General features: G+C 38.1%; 1 protein-coding gene across 6 annotated transcripts; it reads left to right on the top strand.

Annotated features, from left to right (window-relative positions):
- Positions 1-26566, top strand: cep170bb (centrosomal protein 170Bb). 6 transcript variants are annotated; one of them, XM_059513280.1, is made up of 20 exons: positions 1-230; positions 10193-10327; positions 13287-13376; positions 13873-13951; positions 14639-14697; positions 14813-14927; positions 15923-16039; positions 16113-16640; positions 17452-18569; positions 20962-21138; positions 21271-21397; positions 21484-23175; positions 23325-23544; positions 23658-23817; positions 24155-24193; positions 24644-24775; positions 24955-25043; positions 25704-25797; positions 25891-25942; positions 26046-26566. In XM_059513280.1, the coding sequence occupies exons 2-20, from the start codon at positions 10223-10225 to the stop codon at positions 26219-26221; spliced, it is 5169 nt and encodes a 1722-aa protein (XP_059369263.1). In that variant the 5' UTR covers positions 1-230; positions 10193-10222; the 3' UTR covers positions 26222-26566. The 6 variants fall into 6 exon arrangements, with proteins under 6 accessions (XP_059369263.1, XP_059369264.1, XP_059369267.1 ...); XM_059513281.1 differs by having other exon boundaries at positions 15923-16024; XM_059513282.1 differs by having other exon boundaries at positions 2-230; positions 16137-16640.
- Positions 26567-27774: the final 1208 nt, after the last annotated feature.

The following is a 27774-nucleotide window of genomic DNA, read 5'->3' on the forward strand; positions in this document are numbered from 1 at the left end:
GCAGAAATGCACCGGTGGCGGCGCTGGACGCGGATGCCTCGACAGCGTCATCTGTGTCTAACGGGAGAGGGTGTAGTCTACATGGAGCCACAACACTGATGAGAATCTACGATCTTTTAACTGGATTTCGCTAAATAACATCGTATAGTCGAGGAAGCGCTTATAGTGTTGCGGAAGGGGACAGTTCTTTTGTTTATCTGGGAGAGATCAGTGCATCTGGAGTACTGTAGGTAAGGTCGGAGGATATTCAGCATCATCAGAGGCTGAGGATGAAAGGCCAGATTCGCACTAGATTTATCACATTTCACAGTGTAGAAGGGTTAATGTTTCTCATACGTGTAACGATTTTTTTTTGTACATAATACTGAGCAGTTTGCCATATGGTTAAATTACGCGAATCATCTCATATCGGAGAGGTGTCTCAATTCAGCCATGAGAATCAATATGGCTAAATATTTGTGAATTCGTGTATTTGGTCCAGGCATAGGTTACTGACGTCAAATTTATATCTGATGTAAATAATTAGAGAAAGACAGCAGAATGCGTCTCTCTGTGCTGGTGCGACAGCAGCTGATCACTCCATCACCAAATCATTGCTGCTCGCTTCTGCTGTGAGTCAATTATGATGATTGTGTGAAGCAGACATAGGCCCGATTTATTGCAAATGTGACTGACATAAAACACACAAAACTATACTTGCATGCTAAATCCTATTGTTCACTAACAATGCGTGAATGACGTGAATGCTTGATTCTACAGTTTTAGAGATGAAGAGATGAAAGATTAATTATCTGTGCAGGCCTGATGAAATACCAACGTGTGTTCTGGCATGTATATATATATATATATATGCGTGTGTGTCTATCTATCCATCCATCCATCCATATCTCTCTCTCTCTCTCTCTCTCTCTATATATATAAAACAGTATACTGTATTGAATGTGTGTTTAATACTAAATATGTAAACCTGTAAATACTAAGAATCATAGTTGATGAATTTTGCTCATAAATAAATATATATATATATATATGTATATATATATATATATATATATATATATATATGTGTGTGTGTGTGTGTGTGTGTGTGTGTGTATATTTATTTATTTGTCTGCAGTGTAAATCTCAATAGCCCCCTCTCTCACTATCTTTCATTACAGCTGCATTTTCTAGAAAACCTTTGTGTCCTCTCAAAAATATTAATCCGACGTAACCTGTCTAGACAGCTGTCTTATCTAATAACGTTTAACATTGTCAGCAAGTATGCAACGGTTAAGCATCCATTTTGTGAAGAACATCTGCACAAATCAAACTACAGTTAAAACAAGAACACGTTATGTCTAATAGCTCTGTCTTAGCGTGCATAAAGTCCTGCACAATTGTGAGGATTAATAGGCTAGTGACAAATGGTCAAAAAGTGCTTTAGTTTTTGAGATACCCCTACCGGAGGTAGAACTAAACCCAACAATTTTTTTCCTATAAGTAATGACCATAAATCCTAATTAGGGTGAATTCTTAATGCCTTTACTGAATTACATGCTGTAGTGTGTACCAGATCAGTCAGTGCTGTCTAAAATTCCCAAACATCTGTCTTACTGTACATTTTCCACAGTTCTGTTGTCATTCACTGGTAAAATGGAGCATGAAAATTTGATGGTTAATTCCCATCTTATTACAGATGAGACTGAATTTCATTTGAATGCTTTCGTCAAATTAACCTGCTTAGGTTTTCAGGTAGAAAAGACTCCGATTTTTGGGTGAGTATGGGAAGGAATTGTCATTAAAGGGATAGTTCACTCAATAATGAAAATGATGTCATTAATAACTTACCCTCATGTTGTTCCAAACACGTGAGACCTACGTTTATCTTTGGAACACAGTTTAAGATATTTTAGATTTAGTCCGAGAGCTCTCAGTCCCTCCATTGAAGCTGTGTGTACGGTCTACTGTCCATGTCCAGAAAGGTAAGAAAAACATAATCAAAGTAGTCCATGTGACATCAGAGGGTCAGTTAGAATTTTTTGAAGCATCGAAAATACATTTTGGTCCAAAAATAGCAAAAACTACGACTTTATTAAGCATTGTCTTCTCTTCCGTGTCTGTTGTGAGCGAGTTCAAAACAAAGCATTTTGTCATATCCGGTTCGCGAACGAATCATTCGATGTCAGTCAGTCAGTCACCTTTATTTATATAGCGCTTTAAACAAAATACATTGCGTCAAAGCAACTGAACAACATTCATTAGGAAAACAGTGTCAATAATGAAAAAATGATAGTTAAAGGCAGTTCATCATTGAATTCAGTGATGTCATCTCTGTTCAATTAAATAGTGTCTGTGCATTTATTTGCAATCAAGTCAACGATATCGCTGTAGATGAAGTGTCCCCAACTAAGCAAGCCAGAGGCGACAGCGGCAAGGAACCGAAACTCCATCGGTGACAGAATGGAGAAAAAAACCTTGGGAGAAACCAGGCTCAGTTGTGGGGCCAGTTCTCCTCTGACCAGACGAAACCAGTAGTTCAATTCCAGGCAGCAGCAAAGTCAGATTGTGCAGAATAATCATCTGTTTCCTGTGGTCTTGTCCTGGTGCTCCTTTGAGACAAGGTCTTTACAGGGGATCTGTATCTGGGGCTCTAGTTGTCCTGGTCTCCGCTGTCTTTCAGGGATGTAGAGGTCTTTTCTAGGTGCTGATCCAGCATCTGGTCTGGATACATACTGGATCCGGGTGACTGCAGTGACCCTCTGATCTGGACACAGACTGGATCTGGTGGCCACGGTGACCTCGGAAACAAAAGAGAAACAGACTAATATTAGCGTAGATGCCATTCTTCTAATGATGTAGCAAGTACATAGGGTGTTATGGGAAGTGTTTCTGGTTCCAGTTTACCTAATTAATGCAGCCTAAAAATCCTTTAACGGATTTGGATAATAAAAGCATATTAGTATGTTATGTGTATGCCAGGTTAAAGAGATGGGTCTTTAATCTAGATTTAAACTGCAAGAGTGTGTCTGCCTCCCGAACAATGTTAGGTAGGTTATTCCAGAGTTTAGGTGCCAAATAGGAAAAGGATCTGCCGCCCGCAGTTGATTTTGATATTCTAGGTATTATCAAATTGCCTGAGTTTTGAGAACGTAGCGGACGTAGAGGATTATAATGTAAAAGGAGCTCATTCAAATACTGAGGTGCTAAACCATTCAGGGCTTTATAGGTAATAAGCAATATTTTAAAATCTATACGATGCTTGATAGGGAGCCAGTGCAGTGTTGACAGGACCGGGCTAATATGGTCATACTTCCTGGTTCTAGTAAGAACTCTTGCTGCTGCATTTTGGACTAGCTGTAGTTTGTTTACTAAGCGTGCAGAACAACCACCCAATAAAGCATTACAATAATCTAACCTTGAGGTCATAAAAGCATGGATTAACATTTCTGCATTTGACATTGAGAGCATAGGCCGTAATTTAGATATATTTTTGAGATGGAAAAATGCAGTTTTACAAATGCTAGAAACGTGGCTTTCTAAGGAAAGATTGCGATCAAAAAGCACACCTAGGTTCGTAACTGATGACGAAGAATTGACAGAGCAACCATCAAGTCTTAGACAGTGTTCTAGGTTATTACAAGCGGAGTTTTTAGGTCCTATAATTAACACCTCTGTTTTTTCAGAATTTAGCAGTAAGAAATTACTTGTCATCCAGTTTTTTATATCGACTAAGCAATCCATTAGTTTTTCAAATTGGTGTGTTTCACCGGGCTGCGAAGAAATATAGAGTTGAGTATCATCAGCATAACAGTGAAAGCTAACACCATGTTTCCTGATGATATCTCCCAAGGGTAACATATAGAGCGTGAAGAGTAGCGGCCCTAGTACTGAGCCTTGAGGTACTCCATACTGCACTTGTGATCGATAGGATACATCTTCATTCACTGCTACGAACTGATGGCGGTCATATAAGTACGATTTAAACCATGCTAATGCACTTCCACTGATGCCAACAAAGTGTTCAAGTCTATGCAAAAGAATTTTGTGGTCAATGTGTCAAACGCAGCACTAAGATCCAATAAAACTAATAGAGAGATACACCCACGATCAGATGATAAGAGCAGATCATTTGTAACTCTAAGGAGAGCAGTCTCAGTACTATGATACGGTCTAAATCCTGACTGGAAATCCTCACATATACCATTTTTCTCTAAGAAGGAATATAATTGTGAGGATACCACCTTTTCTAGTATCTTGGACAGAAAAGGGAGATTCGAGATTGGTCTATAATTAACTAGTTCTTTGGGGTCAAGCTGTGGTTTTTTGATGAGAGGCTTAATGACAGCCAGTTTGAAGGTTTTGGGGACATATCCTAATGACAATGAGGAATTAATAATAGTCAGAAGAGGATCTATGACTTCTGGAAGCACCTCTATTAGGAGCTTAGATGGTATAGGGTCTAACATACATGTTGTTGGTTTAGATGATTTAACAAGTTTATACAATTCTTCCTCTCCTATAGTAGAGAATGAGTGGAACTGTTCCTCAGGGGGTCTATAGTGCACTGTGTGATATGATACTGTATCTGACAGCTGAATGGTTGCAATTTTATCTCTAATAGTATCAATTTTAGAAGTAAAGTAGTTCATAAAGTCATTACTGCTGTGATGTTGGGAAATGTCAACACTTGTTGAGGCTTTATTTTTCGTTAATTTAGCCACTGTATTGAATAAATACCTGGGGTTATGCTTGTTTTCTTCTAAAAGAGAAGAAAAGTAATCGGATCTAGCAGTTTTTAATGCTTTTCTGTAGGATATGTTACTTTCCCGCCAAGCAATACGAAATACCTCTAGTTTTGTTTTCCTCCAGCTGCGCTCCATTTTTCGGGCTGCTCTCTTTAGGTTGCGAGTATGCTCATTATACCATGGTGTCAAACTGTTTTCCTTAACCTTCCTTAAGCGTAAAGGAGCAACTGTATTTAAAGTGCTAGAAAAGAGAGAGTCCATAGTTTCTGTTACATCATCAAGTTCTGAGGTTTTGGATATGCTAAGGAATTTGGATACATCAGGAAGATAACTTAAAAAGCAGTCTTTTGTGTTAGAAGTGATGGTTCTTCCATACTTGTAACAAGAAGTAGGATTTACAATTTTGGCTATATGAAGTTTGCACAGAACTAAATAATGATCTGAGATATCATCACTTGGCTGAATAATTTCAACACCATCAACAACATCAATTCCATGTGACAGTATTAAATCTAGAGTATGATTTCGACAATGAGTAGGTCCTGAAACGTGTTGTCTAACACCAATAGAGTTCAGAATGTCTATAAATGCTGATCCCAATGCATCGTTTTCATTATCAACATGGATATTAAAATCACCAACTATTCAGACTTTATCTGCAGCCAGAACTAACTTGGATATAAAATCACCAAACTCTTTAATAAAGGCTGTATGGTGCCCTGGTGGCCTGTATACAGTAGCCAGTACAAACATAACAGAGGATTTATCATTAACATTTGTTTCTCTGGATAATGTTATATGAAGCACCATTACTTCAAACGAGTTATACTTGAAGCCTGCTCTCTGAGAGATCCTGAAAACGTTGTTATAAATTGAAGCAACACCTCCACCTTTGCCTTTTAGACGCGGCTCATGTTTATAACAGTAATCTTGGGGGGTGGACTCATTTAAAATAATGTAATCATCAGGTTTTAGCCAGGTTTCTGTCAAACAGAGTACATCTATATTATGATCAGTGATCATATTATTTACAAAAAGTGTTTTCGTAGAAAGGGATCTGATATTCAATAAGCCAAGCTTCATCATTTGTTTATCCATATTGCTTCTGTTTTTTATTTGTTGAACCTCAATTAAATTGTTAATCTTAACTTGGTTTGGACGTTTTTTGTTTTTTTTCTAGTTCGGGGAACAGACACAGTCTCTATAGTGTGATATCTAGGTGAAAGAGTCTCTATGTGCTGAGAATTAACTGACCTCTGTGACGGGAGGCGGCTAGCAGACGGTCGGTTTAGCCAGTCTGTCTGCTTCCTGACCTGGGCCCCAGTTAGTCAAGTATAAACACGAAGACTATTTGCCAAATTTCTAGAGAGAAGAGTGGCGCCACCCCAGGAGGGATGAAGACCATCTCTTTTAAGCAGGTCAGGTCTGCCCCAAAAGCTTGTCCAATTGTCTATGAAACCTATGTTATTCTGTGGGCACCACTTAGACATCCAGCCATTGAGTGATGACAATCTGCTATGCATCTCATCACCACGGTATGCAGGGAGGGGACCAGAGCATATTACAGTGTCTGACATCGTGCTTGCAAGTTCACACACCTCTTAAATGTTATTTTTAGTGATCTCCGACTGGCGAAGTCGAACATCATTAGCGCCGGCATGAATAACAATCTTACTGTTGATGTAACCGGATCTTTTTGAAACAGTTCACCAAATCGAACTGAATCATTTTAAACGGTTCACGTCTCCCATACGCATTAATCCACAAATGACTTAAGCTGTTAACTTGTTTAATGTGGCTGAAACTCCCTCTGAGTTCAAACAAACCAATATCCCGCAGTAATTCATGTACTCAAACAGTACACTGACTGAACTGCTGTGAAGAGAGAGATGAAGCCGAGCCAGATAATGACTCGTTCACGAGTCAAGAACCGGTTGCATCGGTTTTCGGATCACCAGTAGTTCTTTCTGACAGTTGACAGTCTGACAAACCAATATTACTCCGGGATATTGGTTTGTTTTAACTCAGAGGGAGTGTCAGCCACATTAAACAAGTTAACAGCTTAAGTCATTTGTGGATTAATGCGTGTTGGAGACGCGAACCGTTTAAAACGATTCAGTTCGATTTGGTGAACTGGTTCAAAAAGACCCGGTTACATCGAATGATTAGTTCGCGAACCAGATATGACAAACTGCTTTGTTTTGAACTGTCTTACAACAGACACGGAAGAGAAGACTGAATAAAGTCGTAGTTTTTGCTATTTTTGGACCAAAATGTATTTTCAATGCTTCAAAAAATTCTAACTGACCCTCTGATGTCACATGGACTACTTTGATGATGTTTTTCTTACCTTTCTGGACATGGACAGCATACTGTACACACAGCTTCAATGGAGGGACTAAGAGCTCTTGGACTAAATCTAAAATATCTTAAACTGTGTTCCAAAAATAAACGGAGGTCTTACGGGTTTGAAACAACATGAGGGTAAGTTATTAATGACATAATTTTGCAAATTGGGCAAACTAACCGTTTAAGGATGTAAATAAGTGGTTTTGGCTAATAATTGCACTCCATTGAATTTAACCTTTGTGTTATAATGAACTTTGGTACATTTCGATTGTGTCCAGTTTTTTTTAATATTTCAAAACTTAAAAAAAACCTGAATAATGTGAAATATGTACTTATGGACATTAACACAATAACCCAGCAAACATTTGGACGTCTTTTGACCGTTGAAAAGACGTCCGTCCGACACGTCCCGTCATGGTTGAAAAATAGTTCCAAAATGAAAGTTGAACCGACGTCTTTGACGTCTCCTGGACGTGAACTACACGTCTTTTCTGCACGTCTCCTGGACGTCTAAATGCGTCGTCTTCTGGACGTCCAAATGCGTCGATTTCTGGACGTCGTCGTTTAAATGTTTAAATGCGTTGCTGCATAGTTTAAGTGTATGTATATATAAGCTTGCATATAAAATAATCACACACCCACTGTGTAACATCGTGAAAGACAATCAATTATGTCTTGAGGTTTAACACATCTTGACAAAAGTTCGAGATCAGTCCAGTCAGACCTGAACGTCCATAAAACATCTTAATCAAAAGTACATCACAAACAATAACACATTATTTGTGGACATATGCAAAAAAAGAAGCATGTTCTGATTTAGCAAATTTTATTGTTTTTGAACAGTTTAGCATCTGTTAACCAAACTAAAATACCAATTACAAAATACTGAATTAATTTATAAAGGGATAGTTTACCCCAAAATTTAATTATTATTATTAAATTTAATTACTGAATTATTATATAAAGGGAAAATTCTGTCATTTACTCACCCTCATGTTTCAAACCTGTATACCTTTCTATGTTCTGACGATATTGTTTTCACGTTTGTTTTACTGGGTCAATGACAAATAAGAATCTTCAAGATAATAAAAATCTATTTAAAAAAATTTGTTTTTCAATGTAATCTTTATTAATTGCATTTATTTTTAAATACTTTAATCATATAAATAATATTAAGAATATTATATTTGAACGTGGCATAACCACCTTGCAGGAGCCATTGTTGTCATGTGACAAGAAAATCATAAAACATAGAAGACCCTCATCATAAAATATGTTTGAAATCATTGCCATTTATAAAATCAAAGTAGCGTAAATGATGTTAAACTATATAGAACCGACATGAATTAAAATATTCCATTTCTGAGAATGCGTTCACGTGTTTTCGACTAAAATGTTAAAAGATGGTTTCTTTTTATCATGTCTTTATTAATCTTGTCATTGACTTACACAGTTGTCTTATAAACAAAGATATTTGGAAGAATATTTGTAACCAAGCAGATCTCACAATCCATTAACTGCCATTGTAGGAAAAATGATTATGATCGTAACATAAGGGTGAGAAAATTATGACTATTTTCATTTTTGGGTGAACTATCCCTTAAACACATTACAGTAGTTTGGCTCATTTCTTGTAACCTCCACCCTCAGCTCTTCCTGGAGCGAGCTTCAGGTGTTCTGCCATCGCTGCATCAGTCTCAGAGCCTCCACTTCTTCACAGCATCTGAGGGAAGAGAATATATTTATTTTTAAAATAAACATTTTACATTTTGTGATAAGACAGGAGGGCTGTGATGTCCCCTGAATAAATAATTAAAGCGTACCAATAAAAATTACATCAATAAGTAACTTTTAGCCTACTAACGTTAGCGAATTTTAGCCTTACTCAGTGAATTTCAGTTGACAACGTGGGCATCATTTCTCTCGGTTCCTTCGTGTCAAACAAGTAAAACTCAAGAACGTTAATCAAATAATACAAAATGTACTTACCCAACAGTAGATTTTATATAATATATATCGATACATCTCCCTCGAGTCCTCTTCGAGTCCTCTCGTCATGGTTGCCTGCTGAATGTTCCGGAACCGGAAGACCGCGAGATCTCGCGAGATAATCTATCCTATCGCGGGATTTTGTAGTATCACGAAATATATTACTATGTTTTGTGTCTACATCTTGGCAGCACCGTTTTGGCAATTACAACTCAGACCGAAATGGTGACCGGATATATATCTGTTTTACATGTATATGCATAGATTCCATAAAAATAATAACAACGAATACATAAAACAGGTTGAAATGATGACTAAATTGTAGCATGGCAATCACTTAACCACACTGGGCAGTTTGTCATCATAATTTATTTAAACAAGATAAAGTAAATATATTTACTTCGTATAAAAACATTTTTTGCTAGTCTTGCTTGGATGTCTTTTCCCAACCATGATGAGACGTGTAAAAGACGTCAGTGGACGTCTATTCACAACCTCTTTAAAACCTCTTAAAAACTACTTGGTGCACTTAAATTAATTATTGCAGTATTAATCAAGGTGTAAGCACAGCTTTTGCATATTCCACAAGGATTTCATAGAGGGTCACGATGGACGTGTAATGCACGTGTAAAAGACGTCAAATAGTGACGTCCTCTCACAACCGATTCAGAACACGGTAAATAGTGAACTACACGCAGCTAAAAGTCAAAGTAACAATTATACATGCAACCCCATAGAACTATAGACATGTACAAACATATCTGAATGCATTTTTAGGAAATGTTCTGTGTTACATATTTCTACCGATTTATGCCATCCTACCGCGACTATTTTTGGCCGGCGACACGACGTCGCCATCGGACCAATGTTTGCTGGGAAGCAAAATGAAATTTCCTGGTAAATGAAAATTAATTAACACTGTCCTATCTTTTAACTTTTATCTTTTTATTAGTGCTTATTGCATACTTATATAATGACATAAGCTAATAATAAGATAATCTGACATGACTTTAGAGGTTATTTGACTACGATACATTTCTTGACCTCTGATATTAAAGTATTAAATAAAAATTCTCCTTAACAAACATACAGTTTTTCATGTTATGTTTTTATCATTTATATCACAGGATGCAAAGGGGTTTCTCTGAGAAACAAAGATGAGCGTGACATCATGGTTCCTGGTCAGCAGCTCTGGTACTCGTCACCGTCTGCCACGGGAAATGATCTTTGTTGGCCGGGAGGACTGTGAGCTAATGCTGCAGGTAGGATTTTCATTTGCACTTCCATTGAAATATAAAAAAAGCATGTCTTAACCACATTTGTGAATGCACCAGGAGCTGTACATATATATAGTACAAAATAATAATGAATATAGAAAATGAACATCATCTTCTGTAAGAAAAAGACAAAATTGTCTACAAAGCTAGCACTACAGCTGTAGTAATTTGTGTTGTGTCATGTTGAAGTACTGTTGGTCAGCATAAGGGCTAGGTGGGGCAGAAACCCTAGGGCCCAAAGATAGAGGTGGCCTGTGATTGGCTGTGAAAGATAGGAATAGTGGAGTTTCCGGTGTCACTCCCACAGCACTGACAAACTTGTCGCATTTGCCGCTTTATTAGTGATAACAAATGATTAATCCATTTGAATTCGACACACCACACTTATAACATTATATGTAAACAATTAAGGCTCTTAAACTAGCTGAAACCAGATTAAATAGCTCCGATAATGTAAATTGATGTCTTGAGGAAAATTGTTCAAAATTGTAAATACAAGCATTTCAATCCACCAGAAATATGGAATTATGGTATTTATTGTTAATGCCACTATTAGTATAGTGTACATATATTACATTTTGGGTAATATCAAAGTAACTTTTATAGAGGTAGTTTTAGTTTATATGAAGTAAAATATTATTTTAATAATTACAGGGTTACATACAGGGTCCTTCAAATCTTGTCCTGGAGGGCGATTGCGCTGCAGAGATTAGCTCCAACCCTGATTATTTCCAGGCTATAATTCAGTAAATCACTATGTGTCAGGTATTATTAGATGTTATATTATTAGATGGGCTGTGTTATATTAGTAGAAAGGCTATATTATAAAATGTTAGTTTGTGGGTTTTAGTAAAAATTAACAGATGAAAGGAGCTGTTAAATTGGCTAAATCTGTTCAGTTGTTTTGGATATTGCTCGTGCTGGATGTGAATAAATTATTTCAAAGCACAGTGAGACCATTACCATGCATGCAGAATGTAAAGTCGTGTGGCTGGTCAAGGAAGACTAGTGAGCATTTTTTCTCAAATTTCATCTTGAACTGTAGGCCAACAGATACAAGAGGCGTAACTGACCCTTCACAGAGACTTTGACTGATGGCCAATCTGACCAATCATAACGCAGAATCTGCCCCCCCCCCAACAAAATAGACAGGAGAGATTTATAATTAATTTTACTTGATCTTGAAAATGTATATTGACGTCTTTCTGCAATTTAAACAAGATTCCTTCTGATGTTCATTCATGTTTATTTCATGTAAAGAGGAAGGATGATTGGTTCATATGCCACATGTGCTGAGGCACTACAGTTATCTGTCATGACACATTTAAGAGCCACAAAATGGTATTTATTGTATGAATTTCTTTAAAAAAATTACAAAATTTGAAAGCTGAGAATTTTATACATGAAAGGGGGTCAATTGAGATGTTATGTACAGTAACATTAAAGAAACTATTTATTAGTTTTATCTACCGTAAAAGATATGCATATGCCAAAGTAAGTGTGAATGTGTGAAAGACTGGAGACTGTTCTGCAGTCTGATAGGTCAAAATTATGCACCTTGTGTGTCAGGTATGTTTGTAATAGACAACTGAAGCGTTTTGATCGCTGATCGCTGATCATGATCATAAAAAATTATTTCATCCATATCGATTGTTGAATTTGACTGCTTCCATAATGTTCCATTGTCCTCATTTGTAAGTCACTTTGGATAAAAGCGTCTGCTAAATGACTAAATATAAATGTAGATGTACTTCACTGCCTAGAGAATACTACTGAGGTCAATACAAAACACAACTGCAAAAACCTTCTTTTGGAAAACAGGAATATTTTCATGTGCTGCGTAATATCACTGCGCCTGCTGCATCACAATTGACCTTTAATTTTCCGATTGGTTGATTTTGTGGCATACTTGTAACACTGTTGTAAGTTGAGTGAGCATGTGTCAAGAGTTGAGCGCGCACAGAATTAAGAGGTTGAGAGAGAGAGAGAGAGAGAGAGAGAGGGACTTGACAGAATAAGTTTGTGAGAGAGCACCTGAGTAAACTGCGTGAGAGGAGTTATTACTGCATGTTAATATGGATAATAGCAAACAAGCAAATACATTTATTGAGCACGGAATCGTTTTTTCTTTGTTCAAGCGAATTTTTTTTTTTTTTTGCGATTGTTAATTTCTGTTCAAAATATAATGTAGTGTGCTTGCCAAATATAGTTCTCTGTGTTCAAAACGTACAATTACTCACTCAGGATTGAGGCACAAAAATAACGCCAAAAATCAGCAGAAACCAAGTCCCTATGTTTTTGTGAGAACTCAACTTCAGTCAACAAAGTTTTTTCTCCAGTACCTCACTCCAGTTTAGAATTCTGTGTCAATCTCTGTAAACCACGGGGTATTATCTTGAATAACCATGACAACCCCTGTGGACATCAGTATACAGTAGTTTACTTGCAAAAATATAGTATGGTTTACTTGCTAAAGTAAAGACACTGAAGTAAATTTTAAATCTAATTTGTTGTCAGTTCTGGTCAGCCAATCTTCCAGTGGCTATATTAATGCACTATTCACTTGAGGATTCTGTTAATCAGGCAATGCAAGGAACTATGTAAACAGTGTAGGTGCACTTTAGCTTAGACCACTTTCCATAGCACATTGTGTCAGTTCAGACATTAAAAAAAAAAAAAAAAGTGGAAGGAATAATCTGACATTCTTACACTCACCTTAAAAGACAAATGACTACAACATTTATTTTACAACATATTCATACTTTATTATTCTAAATGTTACTTTAGTGGTACCCTTGTGTGGCCAAATTATAACACACAGCACAAATGTGGGATTTTTTGAACAGCTGTAAATATCCAACCTATGCTGACATTATAATTTCCAGTGGAGTTAGATTCAAGAATAAACAAGATGTTGGATGTGAACATGTTTTTCTTCCTTTAGTCTCGTAGTGTGGATAAACAACATGCTGTTATCAACTATAACCCTGCCACCGATGAGCACCTTGTCAAGGATCTTGGAAGTTTAAATGGGGTAAGCAAAATAGCAAATGTGACTGAAATTCAGAAAGACTGAGGCCTGAACACATGACTGCATTTTCCAGACTACCATGATGTTACCTGTGAAAGACTGAATGATTTTTCCCCTGGGTAACGGACAAACATGCCTTTGGGATGCTGTTGCAGATGCCCTCACTGCAGTACAGATATGATCAATTAACCCTTGTATCAGACCATGTTCCAGTGACAAATGTTTTATGGTTAGGATCGGAAGCTTTCTTAAAGGGATAGTTCACTCGAAAATTCTGTCATCACTTATGTCACCTCAAATTGTTATGAAACTGTATGCATTTCTTCTCCGAAACAGAAGCAGATTCTGTACTCTGAATCTCAACAGATTTCTCGTGTTGATCCTCATTTCTAAGGAACATTTTCTCATTTTCTGTTTTGGCTAAAAGCAAAATAATTCTGGCATTTCTGTATCTCAAGCACATATACATTTTTATTTGTTTTCTTTTCTTCTTTTTCAGACATTTGTGAATGACTTGAGAATTCCAGACCAAACATACATAACCCTCAAGCTGTCAGACATTGTTCGTTTTGGATATGATATCCTTTTTTCCTGGTTAGCTGTTATAGCTGTTTTCAAATTTCCCTATGTTCTTCCCTCAAATTAGATGAGTTGATACGTACCTCTCCTGTCTCAGTGCGTGCACTCAATTGCTGTAGCGCCACTGTGTTAGCGTTTAGCTTAGCACCATTCAGTCCTTAGGATCCAAACAGGTATGAATTTAGAAGCCACCAAACACTTCTATGTTTTCCCTTTTGAAAGACAGTTACATGAGTAGTTACACGAGTAATGGCCGCACAAAATAAAATGTGGCGATTTTCTAAGTGGATAAAAATTGATAACTATAATGTATGGTGGAAGAGCACTTCGCAGCACTTCGACCTTGGCACAGTAATATCATCACTCCTGAGAAAATCACTATGCTTTATTTTGGGTCACCATACTTACTTGTGTAACTACTCATGTAATCGTCTTTTAAATAGGGAAAACATGGAAGTGTTCGGTGGCTTCTAAATTCATCCCTGTTTGGATCTTAAGGAATGAATGGTGCAGGGCTAAGCGCTAACATAGTGGTGCCGCGCACAACAGCAATGGGACGGGAGAGGTATGTATCAACTCGTCTAAGCTGAGGGAAGAACATAGTGAAATATGGAAAAACTGTGGCGTTTTCCTTTAAAGATTATATACATTTAAATGATAATATATTGACTTAACATTAAGAGCACATTCACATGTGTATATTCTTGAAAGGAGTCAACATAAAGTTCCTGAAGAGGCCCTCAAGGTATGGATTTATCTGTTTGTGTGTGAATATGTATTTTCTATTTCTATTTTCTGTTCTATGTAATATATATTTATAAATGTATTCTTTTTTTGTCAACTTCCCCCTGCTATGTCAGCATGAGAAGTACACCAGTCATCTGCAAATGGGCATACAATCTACAGAAAGCAAGCAACAGAACCTACAGGAGGAAAAGTCCAAATTAGAGCGCTCTGAACGCAAGAGTCTCACAGGTGAGAGTGATCAAGTATGACCAAAGTCAGTAGAAAAAGATAGAGGTGAGAGATTGATAAAACAAAATGCTTTGTAACATGGATATTTGACAACAACATTCTATCTGTTAGCACAGCCTTTGTTAATCTCTGCTTATCTGTAAGGCTGCAGTACAGTGGCCTGGTTTATTTATAAACCCCTCCCAGTTGAGCTTTTGGTCAAGTGACAGATACTAAAGATAATCCTTGTGCCTTAGCCCAGCTGCTGGCAATGCACTGACATGTCCATCAATGAGCAGTTACCACATGGCTGATGCACCTCACATCCTATAAGGCAAAACGCTGAAAAGCTCACTAAATCCATTTGACAGTGGTGTCTAAAAGTCTGAAATCGTTAGTGAATATATTCCCACACGTCATATTTTTATTACATGTTATATTATCAGTTACAATAATAATTTGGGAAAAAGATTTAAATGGAAGAAAGACATGAGGGTTTTTACTGTTTAGATAAAATACTGAAGTAATAATAATAATAATTTTTATAATAATAATAATAATAATAGATAAACAAATATATTAGTTAATACTAATAAATACTAATTAATACTAGTACTAAGTTAATACTAAATTAATAATTTTTTGTGTATTAATGTGATGTATTTGATTCATAGATAAGCTTGCACTTGTTAATTATTTGTTCTATTGTAGTTACTTTAACGTGTAATAAAGACGTCTGAGCAAAAGAATTCGAATGAATGCTCAGTATAATATAAATTATTGAGATTTTCTCAATAAAATCTTGTTTCAGGTAGAAATATATTTCCAAAAAAAAACTTACTCTCTCAAATTTATATTGCAAATTCATCCAGTATACTGGATACTTCAAGAAGTCTGGATACTTCAGGAATTGCTTGTTGAATAAATTTGCTATTGAATAAAAGCTTTTCATCTTAATTTCATCCAATTTACCCCCTCTCTTTCTGAGTTTTACCTGTTTAATTGTTCTTCTTCAGAGTCACCTGTACCCCGGCCAACACCACTGTATGGCCAACCATCATGGTGGGGTGAGGAGGACTCTGGGAACAAGGAAGCACACAATGAAATACGAAGGTCAGGTGAGAGTCATTCAGGTAAGCACTTGTCCTCACTTATGGCAACTTTTGTGTTTTATTGATATGGATATTTGTCTTACCATATTTACAGTTTGGTGTGGGTGTCTCTTGACAGATATCACAAAGGAGGCCCCGACAGCTGAGGATGAATTTAACATATCTGTTCAGGAGATCAGTGACAGCCAGGTCAAGTCAACCTACCCGTACCACAGAGAGCCAAGTTATTTTGAAATTCCAACAAAGGAGTTCCATATACAACCCAAATCCCCAGCAACAGATTTAATTGATATCCCAACCAAAGACACCAATATTCCTCTAATTTCTACTCCTCCAGTTGTCCAGAGTCACGCTTCTTTTACTATAGAGTTTGACGACTGCATGCCAGGAAAAATGAAAATCAAGGATCATGTGACCAAGTTTTCCTCTCGTCAGCGTAGCAAACAACAGCAACAGCCCAATAATTCTCTGATAGCCACACCCACAGAGATTCTATCAGCTGAGAGCAAAGTGGCAGATTGGCTTGTGCAGAGTGATGTCAGTATGATGTGCAGACGGCCTCCGTGTGAGGATGTGTACAGCACTAAGAGTGACTTGGCGATGCATATTCGGACACTCAAAGGTAAGAGACATCTTGCACTGACAGTAAAAATACACTTTCTGTAAGACATAGATTAATTATTAATAATTAATGCATAATTTTCTATGCAAAGTTCTAAAATGAAGATATGTGTGCTATTTAAAAATCTCATTATGTGGTTATGTTGTCTGCTTTTGGTAGGAGTGGTTTAAGCCTGTAATACACTAGCCGATTTTTTGCCCTGATTTTTCACTGATTTACAATCTGGAGAAGTTGATGCTAGTTGCCAAAAGTCAAAGCCAGTCTGCAGATTTGATTTGAGAAATTCCATAGACAACTGTGTAGTGTATAATGGTCACAGACTTGATTTTTTAGCTTAAGACTCTAAATCCACCCAGTCAGAGGATATCAAACATGTTTGATAGTTTCAGCCAATTTTAGAACACACAACTTCAAAGTCTGCTAGTGTACCATCCTCAGTCGTTTTGTGTATGATGACCAGTTTTTTAAGTGTATGATGCCTAGTGTTTAAAAAATATATATATTGTATATATTGTATGTATATATATATATATATATATATATATATATATATATATATATATATATATATATATATATATATATATATATATATATATATATATATATATATATATTAAGTTGTGTAGTGAATTCCAGACTTTAGTGATGCAGGCTAGCTGCAGGCTAGCTGAACAAGCTACTATTCAGTTGTACAAAGCATGATTATTTGCATTACTTTTTATCATATTATTCTCTTTATAATTATTTGCTTTAAATCAATGGATCAGAACGACAGCCATAATTTCAATTATATCTATAAACTTAATAGGACACCATCATGAAGATGGAACTCAGAGTGATTCAGAAGAACCTGTAATGAAAGGACAACGCAGCAAGTCACATCATTCCATTCAATCACAAACATCAGTACAGTCACACCAGTCAGCTCAATCAGGGAAATCTGAACCATCTGAATCAGTTCAGTCCCAAGAGTCTGTCTCAATGCAAAAGTTTCATCATCCCCAGTCAGTCTCTCCACACAAACACCATCAAGGAGAACTTGATGAATGCGAGGTCCATCCTGTTCAAGAAGCCTCTTCTCCTCCCCAGACAGAGGTTAAGTCCATTCACCCTGAGCCGCACTCCCAGCAGGCCTTCATTATTGAGTTTTTTGATGATAATCCCAGAAAGAAGCGGTCACAGTCGTTTACCCACAACTCTGCACATGCTGACTCCTACTCTGCACTGAAGGCCAAACTAGAAAGACGGAAAGGTCTGGCTCATGGGGAAAGGCCTGCCTCTGTGCACGGGCATGTTCCTCCAACACAGCAAATCACTGTTCCACTGAAAGGTTTAAGCCATGGAGGTTCACAGCGATCAAGCTCACTGAAGAGAGAGAAGACAGAAGACAGTGGGATGAGCACATCTTTATTAGGGACCTCATCTCGCTCTTCACCAGCTATCACCATTAAGCCTTTTGGGAGTGTCGGCAAGAAGTCCAAACTAGCTCAGGAATTTACTGCTGAGTTCTTGAAGGATACGGGAAAGACTTCCCCACCTCCTATGTCTGCCCCACCTGTGATGATGTCCCCATCACACACTCTTTTACTCTCCCCAGCAGAGCAACCTGGACCCTCATCTGTATCATACCCTTCTTCTCCATCCCAACTACCTGCATTATCCCAGTCTCTTATTCCAGCAACCTCACCTGTTTCTGTCACTTCCCAAACCCAAGGAAGGTGTCCAGTTTCTAGTGCCTCCCCACTCCGCTCAGCTGGGTCACCTGTGTCACCGTTTTCACCACTGTTAGTTAGTGGTGTTGAAACTAAGGGCTCAAGGGTGACACGAACTGAGGAGGAGGACAGTCTGAGTGATGCTGGTACCTACACAATTGAGACAGAGTCACAAGATAAGGAAGTGGAGGAAGCCAGAAGTATGATTGATCAGGTAACAAACCATTTTTTTCTTTTTCTTAAGAAAAGTTACTGTATACCACTGGTGTATACCAGAGTCAAAATCCAGAGTAGTCATTGACTGACTTTAAAGTGCCCTTATTATGGATTTTTGAAAATTTCCATGCAGTGTGTAACACAGCTGTAAGTGACTAAAAACATCCTGCAAAGTTTTAAATCTGAAAGTGAACCATGTATAAATGTATTGTCTCTCAAAGAAAGAGTCGACTTTGAATCTTTGAAAGGAGTAATTTTTAAAAACAAATCCCAAGCTGTTTCATGTTGATGTCACCATGAAACATTAGCATATTACCTGCCCATGTGTTGTTCTTTTCGATTTGTTCTGAATAAAAATGCTAATTCATTCTTTGACACTAGTTGGGGCTTTTGGAGCGGTAAAAAAACAGCAGTTTCCCTGGTAACGCTGTAAACAAAGCAGTACTGCACTCACAAACACTGCTTTATCAGGTATTACAGGCAACAGAAATGAGACCAATCTGACCAATCACCCTGCGGTGAGAGACCAATCTGACCAATCAGTCATGCAAAAGAGGGGTTTGGAAAAATGAATCATTGAGCAAATCATTTAGAAGTCATTGAGCAAGTAATTTAAAAATAAATACATATTATGAAATAATGAAAATGTTTTTTGACCTTGCATGCATGTTAACCTGTTGTTGGGGACTCCCAAAACCAAAATATGAACCTTTCATTACCAATAATAGGGGTACTTTAACAATGATGAAGCAGGTGTAATTTGAAAATGTTAAACTACTTTCTCCTATCCCAGTTTACTATAGAGATATCATAAGTAAGCAAAGTTGAGGAGGGGTAAACGTCTCAGTTACGTATGTAAACTTGGTTCCCTGAATAGGGAATGAGATGCTGCAATGACGTCATCGCTATCGGAACACCTCTGGTGTGACGAATATCTGAAGCCCTTATACCATCACGTCAATTAGCTGGCCAAATACTGCTACATTACATACACAAATACATCATTTACGCTACGCTATGCGCTATTTCATCAGATTTCCACATGACGAAGGAAGTGCTATTGGAGGTACAGAATGGCCAGCATCGCAGCATCTCATTCCCTATTCAGGTAACCAAGGTTACATACATAACCTAGACATTTCCTTTAATAGGTTCACTTCAATGCTGCAATGACTTCATTGCTATGGGAACGCTACACCATAATGCCTTGACGTACCTCGGATAGCTGGAAGACCAGGGAAAGTGTCTGCTCAAGCAGCACAGACATCCATCGCAGACCCCTTAAAGAAAGCATGAGAAGAAGCTACTGCTCTTGTAGAATGAGCATGCACCCCTAAAGGCTAAGTCAAGCCATGCACCTCATAGGCCAGAGAGATCCAATGTGACCTTCTCTGTTTGGTGAAAGAAGATCCCCTATTTTTATACAAACATACAAACAATTGGTCTGATCCATGCCACTGGGCTGTGTGGTTAACATAGACCTTCAGTGCCCTCACCGGGCAAGGACCTCTAAGACCACTTGCTGTAAGCGAAACAGAGTCGAAGCAACCTTAGGAACATAATCTGGCCTGGGTCACAGTAAGACTTTAACCAGTCCACAAAGTCCACACACAAAGGGCTGATGGAAAGATCCTGCAGATCCCTACTCTCTTCAGGAAGGATAATGCCACCAGAAGAACCATCTTAAGTGTCAACAGTTTCTCGGACACAGTCTACAAACGGAACTTAGAAAATCCTTTGAGCGCAACACCTTTAGCCACAGGCTATTGCAGTGTTGACAATCAGATAGACCATTAAGCTCCACCTGAGCATATTGAAAGCCCAAACATAGTACGCACCTGTCGTGAGTGTCAGCTCCTGCGATGAACCTCTCACTTGGCTTAATATATCTCCTGTAGCACATCGTGTTCACTGAAGAGGAGTAAACTTCTCTTGATCAAAAATAGCTGAGAACATGACAAAAAGTACACTTTCCTACAGGCAACAGATGATCTGCTTCCTGAAGGAAATGAAATCTGATGAAATTGCAAGCAGCACGCTGATATAACATACGTGATGTATGCAAAGGGTGGTGCTAAGCAGTATTTGAGCAATGAATTGGCATGATGGTATAAGGGCTTCAGACATTCGTCATACCGGAGATGTTCCCATAGCGATGAAATCATTGCAGTATTGAAGTGAACCTACAGTATGAAAGGGAACTGTGGCTCTGTGGCACTTTCAAAGCATTGTGCTGTTTGTTCGAGTGGTCCGAAATGTCAACTTCTGTTTCAACTGCTGGTGTGAGTTTGGGTTGGCACCACCTGTTCAGACCTGACTCTTTGGTCTGAACAATGGAATACAGTGGTATTTGAGAAACATGGTAAATTACTTTTGTTCATATTTCACAGGTGTTTGGTGTTTTAGATGCACCAGAATACAGTGGTCAGACACTTGGGGTTTATAGGCCTGCGATTGATGGTGGTAAAGATGAGCAACTATTCTTGAGTCATAGCCGTGGTATGGCAGCTGATGTAATGTCAACTTCATCACAGGGCTATGGTGGGGACCAAGTCATCTCTCTGCAGGTATTGCAATTACATATAGCTCAGACAGCACTGCCCTCCTTCATTACTGAAATACTGTGTCCGACTGTGTTTGTAAATAGTAAACAATTGATGAGTAATTATGATTGTTAGGTGTTACTCTTTTTGACTTAGGCACATCCTGAGGTAGGAGGGCCTAAATGGGTCTCACGCTGGGCCAGCCTAGCAGACACTTACAGTGACCCTGGGGCTACTCAAGGATCTATGGGAATTCCATCCCAAAGTGGACCTGCAGACAGAGGTACAGTCATTAAAAACCACTAGTGGTGTTTGAGTTATGTATAGGCCAGCAAATTCCTAACTATTTTCACTCTTATAATGTTTAAGGTGACAGTGTGACATCAACGATTAGTCAAAGCTTGGATTTCTTGGACTCAGAGGGAAGTCAAGGTTCCAGAACCAGGCGACTACTTCCTCAGGTTCCACCTGGAGAAAAACTGGAGAACACCACCCCCAGTATCTTGATTCGGCATGAATCAAACATGGACCATGAGCCACCAGAGAAAGGTTCCCGAGCACCACAGCAGCAGGACTGCACTCAGAGGCTACGTGTCCAAGACGATGTGGACCCAGACAGTCTGAGTGACACTAGCCGTTCAGACGACAGCTCTATCCTTGATAGGAGTGGAAGGAGCCAAGTAAAGAGAGGAACTACATTACATTCACCTTCTGAAAACCTTAACCATTCCAGAGGATTAAGAGAGTTGCCAACACCCACTCCTAAACCCACCTCATTTTATATTGGCTCTGAGGATGGTTCTTGCAAGTCAGATGTGTCCAAAAGACCAGTTCTTTCACAGCCAGAGAGAGACTCCTCTCCCAAGATACCTCCAACAACTGTCTTGATACGACATTTGAGTGGCCATGAGTCTAGGCGTCCAGTGAAGCCTAACTCATCAGCCCCAAATCTTCAGACACATAACAGGGATGTGGTGCCCACCAAAGAGACAGCAATGTCATTTGTTCGACAGGAGAGTTTTACCAAAGATAGGCCAAGTGATAACATTCAAGTCAAAAAACTGCCACATATCTCTAGTCATCCTGCTTTGAGAAGCCTCGATACTGAGGAAGCTGTTCGAGATACATTTCCCTATCCTAAGGAAGCAGAGAAATCTTTGACATCACCAGAAGAAAAGTTACCTGAATTTAGTCTGCAATCAAAAAAAGGAAGCTGTCCTGCACAAGAGGACTCCCTTTCAGGTGATTCAGATGTTGATACTGCCAGTACTGTAAGCATGGTCAGCAATAAAAATGCTCCTGTCAGTGCAAATAAGAAGCACACATCTGCAGGTTATAAGCGTAAAGAAAAGTCATCTTCTGGTTTACAAGACAAAGCACGACCACCTACAGCTCGTGAACGACTATCAGAAAAACGTAGAAATCATGCCCCTGCTGATAATACCAGTAAAGCTGAACTAAGTCGTCCACTACAGCTCCGTCGAAGTGCTGGTAACCGTGGTTCTTTAGACCTTTCAGATAATCAGCATGCTCAACAGCTGTGGCATGAAGCTGCAGCTTCTGACCATGAGTCAAGTTCACGACCCAACAGCCGCAAAAAACTCACTGCACCCCTGCAGAAGGAGGACCCTAATAAGATGACCAAAGGAAGCCATCAGGTGCTGACAAGGTCCAATAGCCTTTCAGCCCCAAGACCAACCCGTGCCTCCATGCTCCGCAGAGCTCGACTAGGTGAGGCCTCCGACAATGAGGGTGTGGAGACAGACCGTGCATCTCAGAGCTCCGACCATAGTAAGACTCCTGCTGAGGGAAAGAAGCTGTCAAGACTTGACATTCTTGCCATGCCTCGGAAACGCACAAGGTCATTTACTGTTCCAAGTGACAATGAGTCAACCTCAAGCAAGCATGGCATTTCTAACCGTCCTACAGAAGCAAATAGCAGTGTGAAGAAAGGGGCTTCAAGTGAGGTGAGGCAGGCTACCAGCAAAGGGGCTGCATCAGCAGGGAAACACTCCACCACTCGTACACGTTCTAACCAAGTTAAACACAGTAGCACAACTGGTGAGTATCTTAAATCTCAGAGATGTTCTCTAGCTACAGTTCCTCTAGACAAGACCACTAGAACTGAATAACATTACATTTTTAAATATCCCTGACAATATTGTAATTTGATGTTTTGTTTAAAAAAACTTTTTTGTTTGTAATTTGAGGTTCCCACTGTAGACAAAAGGATTCAGATAATTCCTCTACCTCAGAGGAGGAGTTTGAAACCAATTCCAAACATAAACGCTCTCACGCCTCAGCTTCAACTCAGACACAGACACCACAGAAGGCCATTCCAATGAGGCTAAAATCTTTGGAAACGGAAGAGGATGAAACTCAGAATGAACACTTCCAGAACTGGTCTACTCATAGTGCAGAAATCGCCAGGTTATTTAACTTTTGTTGTTGTTGTGGTGTGGTATGCTAATGGATTGGCTAATTTGTGAGTAATTCATTTTTTATTTTTTTTTGCATTTTACCTATATACTTACTTGCTTTAGGCTGAGTCAAGATCTGGCCAAAGATCTCGCCATCCTTGCACGTGAAATACATGATGTTGCAGGGGATGGTGACTCCCAGACATCGTCAGGCATGGGAGCTACCACTTCCCCTGGCTCCATGCCTAATACTCCAGCATCCACTATCTCGACCCGAGAGGAGGTGCACCTAAAGTTTGCTTGCTTGGTTAAATTATATCTCATCATATACAGTACATTGACCCATTCCATTACTTTTTTAATTTAAAACAGAACATGCAGCAAATCTTTATATTTTCCTTATTAGCACAAAGAAGAAAAAATTTAGATTTTAGAATTTAGATTAGATTAATTGTAGATTAAATTTAGATAAGCAAGCCTGTTTGGTTTGGAGTCTTGGATTGCTATCGCATGATACACTTCATGAAAATTATATTCTGTCCCAAAAAGGACTAAGACTAAGGTAAACATTTTTGTTTAATCTTGCATACATTTTGTTGTATATTTTCTCTTTTGTGCAGAGACCATATGCATCATTACAGAGGTTCCTGTTACCTCAGGTGCTGAATTCATCACTCATTATTACCAAGTGGTGTCCAAAATTAATTACTTTCTCTGTGAGCCAGTATTGATGTACTAACAACTGTCCAATGTCCAGCTTTGAAACCTGTTGTTTATACCTTTTTTATGCATCCAATGCATGGAAACTCACTTCCTAATTCACTCCTTAGGCTGTGTTCACAAAACGGGTTATGTTCACTTTAAAAATATTTTCCAAATGTATCTTGTAGAAACTAGGATCAATATTGCTGTGACTGTGAACATAGAACCCTTTTCTATTCACCATTGAATTAGCATGACCACACAGATATCTTCCCAGAGATTTACTCCTGGAAGCCTCCATTGTAATCTGAGCTCAGAGATATTTGTCTCTTAACATCAAATTTAACCTGCCATTGTCATGTCCACGTGTTCTTACTGGTGCTTTCCCATCCCTGATTAATCTGCAGCTGGTACAGCATATACCCGAGGCAAGTCTGAACTATCAAAAGGTTCCTCCAGGCTCAACTAGTCCAATAGACCAGGACTCAAATATGAACGACCATGACAGTTCCAGACGGCGTCCCTGGAACCGTGAAGAGGTCAAATTTGGTCAAATACTTTGCTCATTACACTAATGAACTAATCCATTAGTTATTTACTCAGGATGTAATAGCCTGCATAGCCAATGGCAATGCCTCTCAGTAACTGAATAGGAAAAAATGCAATTACATAATTTCTAATTTTAATCTTTCATTTTATTTTATTTTTTTTATCACAGGTAATTTTGGACAATCTTATGTTAAACCCAGTGTCCCAGCTCTCCCAGGCTATCAGAGAGAACACGGAGCAACTAGCAGAGAAAATGAAGTACGAAGAAAGAATTTCATAATTAAAAACAAACTTTGGGTGGGACATCTTGAAGGGATTGTTCTTTCTTCTTCTTCTAAAAATCATTAAGCTGTATTTATCATGTTTACAAGCTACTTGCAAGCTGTTAAGAGGGGAGATGGGAGAGAATGGAGTCTCATCCTAGAGAATATAACAAAATTTGTGTAGTGCAGGATAAGTCATCAGTATTTTGGTCCATTTTCCAACAATAGAGAATATATATTTTAAATGTGTATCTGCTAAAGGTAAATCTTACTTTAACATATACTGAGATTGTCAAAGCACACAATGCCTTTTGATTCTATTAATATATTTAAAACAAAGAACTAGCAATACTGTCCAGGGGCCTCATTTCTAAAATGTTGCACAGAAACCATCTTAAACTTGATCTTGATCTTGAACAACAAGCTGCAATAACATTTATTGCTTACATTTCCAAAAGCCTGCAGTGCTCGGTTTAGATAAAGTGATGTGATTTTTCCACGTCAAAGAAAGTTTTATAAAAATGAGCGTTGGCATGGATTTAAGCATACTGTACACACACTCTAAGAACTAATCTGGGAATATGTACACTTTATAAATGAGGCCCCAGGTGTCTGTTTTTTGTCTTTAGTCCCACAAATATTATGTCTGTTTTAGAGCTCTGTTTCATAACAAGACAGAGGTCTGGGATGAAATAGAGGCAAAAATCAACGTTGAAAATGAGGTTCCCATCCTTAAGACATCTAATAAGGTACAGTAGTTTCAATGTAATTTCCAAAGGGCAAACATTAATTTCAGAGATGTTTCTTTATTCTGTAATAATCTTTCCTCACTTCGCAAACAGGAAATCTCATCTATTCTCCAAGAACTGCGAAGAGTCCAGAGACAACTTGAAGGTGAGTTTATTAACATTCGATTTTTTAACTTTGACTATGTACTATACACTCTGGTCCTTCCCTACAGTATATCCATTGGTGTTTTATCTTTGTCATACCACAGTGATCAACACTATTGTTGAACCTGGAGGAATCCTCAAGATTCAGCCAATGGGACCTTCTCCTGGGGGAAAGACCAAATCTGCTTCCAAGGAGTTTACAAGCCCCACTTCTGCTAATGCCAATGCAAGTACAAAGCGAGGTCCCAGGGGGCCCGAGGGAGGTCGATATGTAATATAAGCTTACCTTCAACAAGGGTGTAGCCATTAGCTTGCTTTGCAAAAAAAACAAAACGAAAAAAAAAAAAACACCATCATGTCAATCATGTACTGCACATCTCTTTGGAAACCGCCATATTCGTGGCACATTTGTAAAAGTATTGTGAGACTATTAGTGGTGCAAATATGCGGCATATGCTTTCTCAAAGACTGTGGACACACTTCACAAGCTAAAGCAGGTGTAAACATAGTTCTTTTCAACAGTTGTAATCTGTGGCTTGTTTGAATGATTGTCTGTATGCCAAGTTGTCTTTCATGATTGAGTGAATGAGTGGGTGTGTCACTGTATTCCTGTACCAGGTCTGTTGCGGACCATGTAGCATTCAATCTGTGTTCACTGTCAATCATGCAGTGCACTTGGCTGCTACAAATCTTCAGCATGAAAAAAATGGGTGAATACACAATACTAAATAAGTGCTTGCCTATAACAGGGGTATTGCCATTAGCTTGCTTTGCAGAAAAAAGAAAAAAGAAAAGAATTAATGAGCTGTTTTAAATATAATGCTATCAAAGATAAGAATCAAATACTGGTGCTTCTAGGAATATGGATACTGTTGAATTCCCAGACATAGAAAGTAAAAATGTTGTTAAAAAGTAAGCAACTTTTGGCATAGATTGCTTCTTTTTGTATTTTTGTTTTGCAACTACAACACACATGTCTGGGGTGTCAGGTGTTTGTTTTTGTGTGTAAGCGAGTGCTAGATTATGTAGAATCATGTGTGATGCTGTGAAGTATTGTTTCTGTGTGTTACAGGTGAAAACTTGAAAAACGGGTTACCTTCACCCTGACCCTATATATTATGCTTTTATGATTGTATGCAACAAAATGATTGTTTTTAATTTAGAATGACATAAAACTATGATTGGAGCAATCAAAAAATAGCTGGATGTAACAGGCTATCGCCCTCATGTTTGCATTAGCCACGTATTCTTTAAATGTCATATGTATTTGTATTTTTGAATGTTTTAAAAGCATCAAAATGATTTTAATATACCTTTTAAAAGAGAATGAAATCCAAAACAATAATGTCACACAAATTGCACATATATAAGTAGGGTAAGACAGGGTAAGATACACCTTGAGATACCACATGATTTTTCTCTTGACTATAGATACCACAAAATGTCATCTCAACACAATTGATAAATGTCTATGTTCTTTTTAAAATTAGACTACCTAAAATTATATCTTTGGGATAAGATGCCCTCTCCCACAATTGGCCTCAAGCAAGTTGTTTTTAATTTAATAAATGGATACATTTAATAATGATAATTTGTTTCATGAATTCATTGAACACTTAAGTTATCTTCACTATTCATTAAAACATTTTGGCGAGTGAAATCATTCAGTTTAAATAGTGTTGCTGAAATGACATATCTTCAATTAAAATATAGGCAACAAAATATGTAACTATTCATATGCTGTATAATGTAGTAAATGCATATTGTTCTTAAGGGTGGGATGTTACCCAAACTATTTTAGCTTGAGACTGGCCAATATAGATTTATTGTGAC

Source organism: Carassius carassius, chromosome 27 (assembly GCF_963082965.1).
Source record: "Carassius carassius chromosome 27, fCarCar2.1, whole genome shotgun sequence".
Classification (NCBI taxonomy): domain Eukaryota; kingdom Metazoa; phylum Chordata; class Actinopteri; order Cypriniformes; family Cyprinidae; genus Carassius; species Carassius carassius.